We start from the raw sequence: 11,040 nt of genomic DNA on the forward strand, positions 1-11,040 counted from the left end.
ACCAAGTAAGCATGTCCCAAAGGTGTTTTTTCAAGAGGCAACTGGACTTTCTGGGTTTTCTTTGAAGACGTTTCCCCTTCTCATCCAAGAGCAAATGTCAGATTTCTGCTCCTAACTAAAAATGGCAAGGACTTTCAGAATTCCTGCCCATGCTGTTTTTAAATGCTATTATTATTAATATTGTCCATTACCAAGAAGCCTGTTCTTATCCCTGCTGCTGCAGCACCCTATCCGCCTGATGGCTACTGTAGCATCTCGGCATGCGACCACCCTTTCGGGGTCCAGCATGCAATTGTTCTGCCTGCCTTTAGACAATCCCTGGTTTCTTGCAAGCACGAAATATTAGCAAGGTGGCAGAATTCCAAAGCCTGCAGGAATATTCCCTCCCCCAAAAGCCTTAGGAAAGAAAAATAAACTGGCAAAATTGCTCAATAAGGAACGAGCAACGGATCCCTCGTCGGGAAGCAGCTTCAGCCGAGAGAAGCGAGCGAGCGGGGCCGGGATCCCGCAAAGAAAAGCGCCCAGCGCTACAACATTGCGTTGCAGAGGCCCGTCCGGGCTTGCAAACTTTTCCCGCCAAAGCGCCGTTCGGATCAAAAGAGGGGCGGGAAGGAAGAGGGGGCGGAGCTCTCTGCGCGCCGGACCGAACCATCGCTACGCCGTTTCCAAGGGGGGGGAAATCTGGTTCTGAAGAGAGGAGGAGAAAAGCCGCCCCGAAGCCTTTTCTACCTCGGAGGCGGAGAAAATTCCCTCCGTGGAAGGCGGCTGGGTATTCCGTCCCAGAGCTGTGAAAGGAAGAAGCGGGGAGAAAAAAACCTCCCCTCTAGGATTTCCCCCCCTCCTGTTTTCGAGGTGGTAGCGGCCGCCGGGGTTGGCGCGCGCGGCGCTACCTGACGCGCCTCAGTGCCGAGGTCGGCGTCGTCGGTGAAGGGTCGTCGGAACCGCCTTCCCCCTCTCGTCATGTCGTTCCGCCAGCGAAGCCCCTTGGTCGGCCGGACTCGTAGCAGGTAAGGGCCCGCGTGGAGCCGACGACGTCCTGTGGCTGCCTCGGAGAGGCTCCATCGGCCTCCCTCCATCCGCCGCGGAGGCCTTTTCCTCTCAAGTCTCTTCCTTGTGACCCAAATAAGGCGCCTCAGCTCAGCCCGGGATTGGCGGGACCGGCCTGAGGGGAGCCCCGTGTCGAAGACCCTCCTCCTGCGCCCCTCAAGCCTCGATTCCTCTGGTTAATGGGGCGGGGGGGGGGGTTCGCCCCTTCCTCACAGGGCTGTTGTTGGGCCTCGATTGCCAAAAGCCGGACAATCGCCTGCTTTAAACCCATCTGAAAAGACTCTGGGCCCGGTGTATGTGGGTGTTGAAAGAAGGAAACAGACCCAAAATCCTAAATAGATCCAATGGAGACCCATCAGGTGAGGTAAAAATAGGGGAAAAAAGCCCCTCATCTCTCGCCCAAAAGATAAATGCCGATACTGGGGGTTGGGGGGGGGGGGGAGAACGGCCAGTTTTCTTTGGGAAGGTAAAAAATTATTTATTTATTTATTTATTAAATTTATAGGCCGCCCAATCCCGAAGGACTCCGGGCGGCTTACAGAGAAGGAAGAAAAAAATAAAAAGAATAGTTTGAAATCCACAACTTTTAAAAAAAAAGCTCATTTTAGCAATTGGAATCATAATAAAGGGGGGGAAAACACCCCGCTTTTTCCAAACAGCATTAGAAATTGTAGGAAAAAAGGCTCCTCTTTTGGAATAACAATAATAATAATGATAATTGTAATAGTAATAATAATAATGCCTCGTCTTTAGGAATTACAGGGATAAAAAGGATAGAAAAAAAGTCTTCGGCATCGAAATAATAACAACAACCAGTAAAAGCCATTAGCAGCAGTCAGTGATATTTTTTAAAAAATTTTAAATTAAAAGAGTCCTGGATTGGGCGGCATATAAATTTAATAAACAATAATAATAATAATAATTTATTTTAAGCTGCCTGGCTCTGGGTCCATAAAAGCAAAATTGAAATTTAATTTTAAAAAAATGAAATTTAATAAATTTGTATGCCCCCCAATCCCGTAGGACTCTGGGCGGCTTACAGAGACAAGATAAAAAGTTAAAAATCAGAAATAAAAAGACACAATTATTAAAAATAAGACACCATCCATTCTGTCTAAATGGGGCTGGAGTGTAAAAGGAAGGAGGGTGAGGAGGAGAGGCTGATGGGAAATGTGGTTTTTTTCTCTTTCGGCCTCCCTTCCACTTCTGCTTTTTTTTCCCCCTCCGCAAAGTCCTCGGCATAAGGAGTCCTCGGCTTATAGCCGCTCGCTTAGTGACCGTTTGAAGCTACAGCCGTCCTGAAAAACAAAGCAGGGTCAATTGGGTAAAAAGCTGGATTCACGTAACAATCACCCCGATTCACTTAGCGACCGTGATGGAATTGGATACGAGCATGGGACGACACGCTTGTCAACCATTTCATTCAGCAACTGGATTTTCCGGTCCCAGTGGCTGTTGATAAGTCTAGGACCAGCTGTAGCAGAATGGAGGTTCCCCCCCCCTCCAAATGTGGTACAGAGAGTCCTCGACATAACAGCTCATTGAGTGACTGTACAAAGTTAGAACAGATCGGAAAAAAGGGACTTACGACCATTTTTCACACTTGCAGCATCTCCATGATCACACGATCTAGGTGTATTCTAATGCCTGACAACTGATTCATATTTATGACCGTTACAGTGTCACGGGGTCATGTGATCTCCTTTTGCGACCTTCTGACTAGTTGGAAAGCCAGATTCACTTAACAACCGGGTTACTAACTTAACAACCGCAGGGATTCACTTAACAAATGTGGCAAGGAAAGTTGTAAAATGGGGCAAAACTCACTGAGCAAATGTCTCATTTGGCAACTTAAAGCCTGGGCTCAATTGTGGTCATTAAGTCGAGGGCTGCCTGCATTCAAGAGCTAGAAACAATTCAAAATGGCCGATCTCCAGTCCATCTTGACCTCCTGTGTCGCTTCTAATTAAAAGTGGCGCAGTGGTTAGAGTGCTGTACTGCAGGCCACTTCAGCTGACTGCTATCTGCAATTCGGCGGTTCAAATCTCACCGGCTGAAAGTTGACTCAGCCTTCCATCCTTCCGAGGTGGGTGAAATGAGGACCCGGACTGTGGGGGCAATAATGCCGACTTTGTAAACGGCTTAGAGAGGGCTGAAAGCCCTATGAAGCGGTATATAAGTCGAACTGCTATTGCTATTTTCCCTGACTGTTCGTTCTTTTTCATTGCCTCTTCACAGATCAACTGCTTCATGGAGTCAAGGCAGGAAGCGCGACGCAGATGGGAAGCACAGGAACACGCATGAGCCCAGCGGCCCAACCCTTGACTACGATTCGTACAGTCTGCCAGATGGTAGATCAGAGAGGTGGGTGTACAGAAATATTCTCTCGCTATTAAGCACAGCGAAGTTCTACTTAAGGCAAAGGTGGGCATAAAATGTTTAGTTCCTGGTAATATTTTGGCACTGTACTAAATATTTTTCAGTAGCATACTTGGGTGTTCTGCACCCCCCTTCTCCGTCCAGGAACGAAAGCCACAAGCAAACGTAAATCAGAATACTTTTAATCAGTTCAGACTCTTGTTGGCTGCAAGCCCAAAATAAACAGATAAGCATTCTGGCACCATTAGGCAGCAAATGCAAAAACAAACACAGCAAACCACTTCTCCAAGTTGGTTTCTCTGAATCATGAACGTTGACTTCTGCCATGGCAACAGCAGTCCCTTTTATCAGCAGGAGGAGATCCTAACGAGCAACAGCTACTCTCGTTATCATCTCCTGCAAGTACTCAGTTCTTTAGGTTGTCAGCCCTTCTCCTGCATGCATCCTGATACAACTCCCAAATGCTCTCATGAACATTCCCTTTGATCCAATGCTCTGCGCCACCTGGTGGCCAACCAGTCTCTCCTCACCCTGCTCGGAGTCGACACCCTGTCCAGGGTCGTCCTCCTCCAAGGCCGACTCATAAGCCCCCTCGCTGTCGGAGTCTGGCGACAGCTGTAACAGCTCCTTCCGGACCACAACACTGGGGGTATCCCAAATAGATGATGATAAGCACTGCTCTGCATAGGGTAACTCAAAAGCACTTCATGATACATGAAGGGATACACATTGTGGATAGCTTGGCTTAACCTGCAACACAGTTGGGATGGGGTACACTATGTTGTGTGTTTTAAATATTGTGACAAAGCTGCTACTTCGTTTTTCCTGCAACTTGGTGTTCACAGTTTCACAACCCCAGAGGGCCACAAGCCCCATTCGAGATGTTCAGACTGGGGGAGTGCAGTTGAAGAAGATGAAATGAGGACTAACGTCAACAGAGAAATGGCAAGGTACAGAGCTGCAGTTTGTTTACATTCAATTTGTCTTACTTAAGGTCGAAAACATCTTTTCTTTGAGATGGGGAGATCTAGTAAGGTAGGGAAGGTATTACCCCTTTTCCGTGTAGCATACACTTTTGCGTTCAAAATAGAAAACAATTTTGTGATGTAAGACTGAGTTGGAGAATGTGCTATAAAAAAGCCAGTCCTTGAGGATAAATCCAGTAGGTCAGGAGAACGTGGGTAAGAGTGTTACCATCTAACAAATGTGAGATTATTGTTAATTGTTACATTTATTAAATAAACACCAACTATGCTGTAGGAGAACAGCACTGTAGCAATACGTGCACTGAAAATAACTTTCTTTAAAAAACAAATGTTTTACAGATACAAAAGGAAGCTTCTGATAAATGAATTTGGAAGAGAAAGGAAGACCTCTACTGGAAGGTAAAAAAAAATCATTGTTCACAGCCAATCTACCAGGGATGATCTGTGAAATGGCAGCTGATGAGAATGAATAATTGAAGCATGGCTATATTAAAAGTGAGTGGGAATGAGAAGATAGGAGGGAAATGCAGAAAAGGGGAGACATTTGCCATGATAAGGGCAGAATAGCACTAAAAGCATGGCTGGGCCCCCAAATAAATTTCTTTTGGCTTGAGTCTGAGAATGCAAAGCTATGAAACAGGAATAAATGAAAAATAAAACTCTATTTTCCAGTTCGGATTCCAAGGAATCTGCAGCAGCCGTGGAACTGGAGACTGACGAGGCTGTTCTAATGAGGAGACAAAAGCAAATAAATTATGGGAAGAATACATTGGCATATGACAGATATATTCAAGAAGTTCCTAGGTAAGTTCTCTTTACTCACAGAATGGAGGTTATTTTCAGTACAAAGTATAATTTAATTTGTAAGCATTGGGGCAAACTTAAGGTTTTGATGTAAAGAAAATGATCTTTTCTTCCTAAGAGGTACCTACATCTTTTATTCAGTCTCATAAATCACTGGAATCTTGAATCAGAGGCAAAAAATCTACTTCTAAGAAGGAAACACATCCTTGCTTTTGCTGGGGAAAGGGGAGCAAAAGGGGAAAAGGATAAAATAAGAGCTCAGAAAATTATCCCTGGAAAGTTGGCCTTAATGTCATAGCTGATTTCTGGCTCACCCCGTTTGTAGAAAGTTGCTACTATAATTTCTCATTTTGTTCTCACGAATGGTGACGTTGAAGGCTGTGGCAGAATATTCTGAGAAGCTGGATGTCTCTGATGTCAAATTTGCACTAAATTATTCCTCTGTGTAAATATTGAAACAAATATAAACTACAGTGGGGCATTGCTGAGAGGAGGGTGGCGTAGGCTCATTGGAAGACGAGCAGTCCTGTGTCTGAACAACCGTGCAATTAGAAGGCCTCTTTTATTTGCTCTGGAAAAAATTACCCAGAAATTGCTGCATTACTAAGTTGTTGAAGGTTGGTGTTGTGCTAAAAGTAGCTGAACTGTTTCTTTCCAAGGTGTCTACGGGTTCCAGGGGTCCATCCAAGGACTCCAAATAAATTTAAAAAGTACAGTCGGAGATCTTGGGATCAACAGATCAGGCTTTGGAAAGTTGCATTGCATTTTTGGGACCCTCCCCACGAAGAAGGCTCCGATGCACAAGGACTGTAAGTAGCAGCAGTGTCTCTAAGGGCGTGTAAATAGTAAGAGCCTTTAGACCTTGAGGGCCATTTTAATTCAGGAGTCATTCAGCAGTAGCAAGTTTCTGAAATTTTGTTTCTTATTTTGTTTCTTATCAAGTTTAGCTTAAGGGCAGCATAATTCTTTGTTGTGGAATTGAGTTCAATAGCCATAATACAGGTAAGCCTCACCTGATGGCTGCCTTGTTTAGCAATTAGTCAAAGTTACGAGTGCTGAAAAAGTAACTTTATGACTACTGGTCCTTCCATTTTGTCCCCCCGTGTGTGATCCACAATTGGGCCCTTTGCAGCCAGCCGGCATTTGTGATGGTTGCAGCCTCACAAGGTCACGTGACTGCCCTTCGTACACTTTTTTGGATAAACCGTCAGTGGAGAGGCTGGCAATGAAAGAGCGACCTGTGGTCATGTGATTTCTTGCTTAACAACAGGAACAGCCACATTGGAGACAAGGCTTTAAGTCCGTTGTGGTCCTGTGGTGCTTTCACTGGCCCACATGGCTTAGCAAGATTGCTGCTAGTCTCAATTGTGATTGTTAAGTGAGGACTACATTTTCTACAAAATGTAGGCAGCAATAGTGCTGTGTATGTTGATAAAAAGGTTCCTTTTCTTTGTAATGAATTAACGGTTTGTCTTCTTTTTACTTCTTAAAAAAAAGTAAACAGTTTAACATGACGTACTTAGCCGGTTATCAGAATTTTGTGCCACCTCCGGAACATAATTGGTGGATTAGAGTACATGCAGTTATTTTAAAACAATTATTTTTCTGAAGGTTTTGTTTATATTGCTATCTACTTGTTTAAATACAAATGGATCTTTACATTAATAAGACAAGTTGCTGGAATACTTTTCTCAATTATTTAAATGTAATACTAGAAATCATTGGAAATTACATGTGATTTATACTTACAATTCATATTTGCCTAACTTTTCCAGCAAATATTGAGATCACTGGGTAAATCGGGAGGCAGGTTTTGTGTCTAAAGAGAGGCTAAACAATTTAAGGTGAATTCTCTCTTTTATTCCAACATTAGAAATACGATTTCTAATATTGCTAATTCCATGTTTTATTTTTGCAGTACCCCTGTTGATCTTGGTGATATGGAAACAGAATCTGTAGGAAGTAATTCCCAAGACAGCAATGTAAGTAACTCTAAGCTTGGTTTAAGTTGTAATATTGTGTTAGCTTGCATAAATTCCTAGTTGTGTAGTGTCTGTAGGAGTAGTCTACCCCTGGCCATTCCAAAGTAGTTTCCCCCTCTTACCTTTCCCTCTACTATTTTCTCACCCTCATTTAATTTCCTCTATTTGCTTCATTTCCCAACCATCTTGCATGCTGTCTTTTTTCCTTCCCTTTATGTTTTCTGCCATTAGCAGCCACTGCTTTAATTAAGTGGGGCTTAGCCAAGCAGGCGTCTGTTGTGGAAGATGCATTGGATGTGCTACAGTGACAACCCCCTTCAGCCATTGGAATAATTTTGACTCCTTTATGTCATTGCAACTGTCAGAGTAAAGTTTAAAATATTTTCTCCAGAATAAAGCTGTAAGTTTTTGGTGGGAAGTGATCAGGAAAAAAGAAAGTTTATACCTCCTGAGCGAAGGGAGGTCCAAATTAATAGGATATGAATGAGTCCGTGGTGTGTATAGAAAAATCAGGTGTAAGTATGCACCGGGTATTGTCACGTATAGTTTTATTGAGAATAATTGTGATTTCTTGAGGGCAGAATGTTCACTACAGGTAGTCCTTGAGTTATGACTACAATTGAGCCTGCAATTATGGTCATAGGTTGGGACGGTTGTCAAACGGGTCACCATATGACCAGACCTCCTTTTGGGTGGTGGTAGTTAAAGCAAGAACCCTGGTAGTTCAGCAAACCGCATGGCTGTTTAACAGACTGATTGTTTGCTGTGGGGTGGTATTTGCTGGAGAACGGGTAAATGTGGGTTCTGGCAAAACCACAAATCATGGTCATGAGGCCGTGGGGGGGGGGGGGGGGCTGCAAACAGCCATTTGATCCAGTTGCCAATAACCCAAAATGGGGCCACATGGCCACAAGGTGTGAGTGTGTGTAAATATCAGAACTTTGAATCCATGTGGTAAGTCCCATTTGGGGGCTCCATTGTATATTTGAGGACTACATGTACTTCTGAGTATTGAGAAGTATGTATGAAAGTATTTTTTTTAATCAGGGATGGTATAAGGGCTCCTACCACGGACTAGAAGACCTCCAAAGTCCCCTCCAGCCCTAGGATTCTAGGCTTATTGATGTAGAGCCCAATAAATGCAGCATATTTCTTAAGTAAAATTAACCAATACTATTATGAAGTTCCTGGTATGTTAATTTGGTAACCTTTTATTGCAGGTGAATTGTACAGACACCAACCAAAGTGAGAAGAAGTATTGAGCATCAATTGGATGACTAAATCCAGCTAGAGGCACCTTCTGGTATGAAGCTTATGTGACCGGTAGAATCGTCTTGTCCTGCAGGATCCGTTTTCAGGGAAGGGACACCTCCAGTAGATTCAAACAGAAATAAGAGATTTTACTGCGTTACCTATCTAGAGCTGCAGCAACTTTTAAGATGAAAATCAATGTTTCTCTGACCTTTGAAAACATGAAAATGGAGTCATATATAATTGGCTAATTGTTGTACCTGCATATGAAACAGGTGGCTTTGAAAGCAATCGGATTATAGTTAAGAAAATCCGGAATGGGCAACGTTGCCACAGTTGTAGCAGGTTCAAAACAGGGACTTTTAGTAAGAAAATAGTTTTAGCACTTGGTTAACGTCTTTTAACCGTGACACAGGTGTAGACAAGGAAAGAGGTGGTTCTGCATCCTGCCCTGCCCTGTAAGTTTTACAATGAGGATGTATGCTTTTCAAATTATCTCTCTCAGAATTACCAAACAATTGGCAATAACCTTTTCCCAGGAGGCGCGGGTCTCTTCCAGAAATAAACAGCCTCTTTCAAGTGGCACAGCTCACCCGAGTTTTAAACCGACAACTTGTAAATAGTTTTCTGCGGGGCTGTGTGTACTTTTAAGGAAGCATGAATGAAGGGAGTCTGGGAATGTTTTTATTCATTCTTAATATTTTTTTTACTATTGTTGCTGTTTTCGTATGGAATAAAATATAAATAAAGCAAGGCTGTCTTTGTAGGACAGGAATAAAAATCTGTCGTTTTCAGGTATTCAGAAAGGAGGTGCAGATAAAGATCCAAGTAACTCAAACCAGCTGTTTGCGTAGCTAATTGCGGTTGTAAGTGAAGGACTAACTCTAGCAGTGATTGCATATATCTGAATTCTTTAAAAAGTCATTTTGAAGTTGCGTCTGTATTCAGGTAGTTTGGGTTATTCCACTGAATTTAATCAGATGGGCTCATTTCTGAGTGAAAGAATAAATGAAATTGGATTGTAAAATGAATGCCTTTGGTGCAAAACTTTTGGAGTATCTGACTCAAATCTGCAGGCCCCAAAACAACTTTTAAGTCAATCCCCGCAACAGTGAACTGCACATGTTTCAACTCAGAAACGGATTTTACTTTGCAAGAACTAATGGAGTAGATGTGGCTGGTCTTGGGAGGTGCGACCGCCAAAAACCCCCCTCCCTTTTCCTGGTCATTGTTGGCCTGTTTTGCTACAGCTGAACAATTACTGATTGGATTTCTGCTTTCTGGAGTCAATAGTCCATTCACCCTTCAAGAAATGCCCTTCGATTATGTGGAGTGGAGCATTTGTGCTTAAGAGCTCTTAAATAAGCAGGCACACCAAAAACGGCTTGGGAAATCCCAGTGTTTAATTGGGTCAAATTGCATGTGCTTTTTTGATATCTCCTCAGGAGACGGCATCCTTTCGTGCGCCTTCCTGACAAATGCCAGCTGAAATTGTTTATGCGCACGCGCACACAGAGAAAGTCATTTTGGTTGCACAAAACTAATTTATAAGAAGAGGGTGGGGAATCCTTCAGAGAACTCCTTTGTAAGATTTTTAGCTCAGAGGTAATTTGGATCAAAGTCTCCTGCTTGTCTGCCTTATAATTTTGTAAATGCTATGTTCAACTAGAAGCCTACGTCTCCTATTTTGAACCACTCTTATCTTTTGACTTCCTGAATTATATAAAAGATTTGAGGGGACACCAGCAAAATATCTCTGAGAAAATTGATCCGGTGGCTGTAGAGAACAACCTCAAACCACAATCAACTTTTTATTAATGTAATTTTTTATTTTTGAATAAACACAAAACACAACAAACACCACAAAAATATCTTCCATTACAAATTGTAAAAAGTGTGTCAGTTGGTTACAAAGCGCTTTCCTGCATCCCTTCCGCAGTCATCACCTACAATTCGTATCAAGTTATATATTTTAAATCAAATATATTTATATATATTACTACCATCATACCTCAATATTCATATGACTAATTGTTTTTGCGTCCCTTTAAAATATTCCAAAATTTAAAGCAAAATCACATGATGGCATTCCATTATCTACTTTCAATTTCATCCAGCAACATTACATCTTTATAACACTTTCTGAATAAAAATTAATTATGTTTAATAAGTTTCTAGACCTCCTTTCATAATCGCTGTATACAATTTATATCCAATTTCCCTTTTATTATGTCAATACAAATATCAATCATTTATTTAACAATATCCATCATTTCATATATATTTTTTGGTTTTAGTTTAAATTTGACTTAATATAAGCTTTCATACATAACAGTTTCTAAACTTCTTTTTGTGATCACCATTTAGAATTTATACCAAATTTCCTCTTATTAACCAATACATATGTGTGCATTATCATTATCAATTATTTATCTAACTATATCCATTATCACCTCATTTTTAACATAATGCTCTTAATTTTAACTAAATTTGACTAATATTTTGTTATTAGTTTTCATATCTCAACCTGTGTCTTTCCAGTAAGTGCAGTCATGTCTTTTGCCATTTGTGGAATTAGTCTTGTTTATTTC

The 11,040-nt window shown here is 42.0% G+C and overlaps 1 protein-coding gene across 2 annotated transcripts; it reads left to right on the forward strand.

Annotated features, from left to right (window-relative positions):
* The first annotated feature begins 875 nt into the window (after window positions 1–875).
* Window positions 876–9,476, forward strand: SLBP (stem-loop histone mRNA binding protein). 2 transcript variants are annotated; one of them, XM_014071778.2, is made up of 8 exons: window positions 878–1,007; window positions 3,286–3,411; window positions 4,272–4,376; window positions 4,752–4,811; window positions 5,085–5,216; window positions 5,876–6,025; window positions 7,135–7,198; window positions 8,419–9,476. In XM_014071778.2, exons 1-8 carry the CDS (start codon window positions 961–963, stop codon window positions 8,458–8,460), a joined length of 726 nt encoding a protein of 241 aa, XP_013927253.2. In that variant the 5' UTR covers window positions 878–960; the 3' UTR covers window positions 8,461–9,476. The 2 variants fall into 2 exon arrangements, with proteins under 2 accessions (XP_087582303.1, XP_013927253.2); XM_087726177.1 differs by lacking the exon at window positions 5,876–6,025 and having other exon boundaries at window positions 876–1,007.
* Window positions 9,477–11,040: the final 1,564 nt, after the last annotated feature.

This window comes from Thamnophis sirtalis, unplaced genomic scaffold, assembly GCF_051295495.1.
Source record: "Thamnophis sirtalis isolate CommonGarterSnake01/CBP01778 unplaced genomic scaffold, rThaSir2_p1.2 scaffold_12, whole genome shotgun sequence".
In the NCBI taxonomy this organism is placed as follows: Eukaryota; Metazoa; Chordata; class Lepidosauria; order Squamata; family Natricidae; genus Thamnophis; species Thamnophis sirtalis.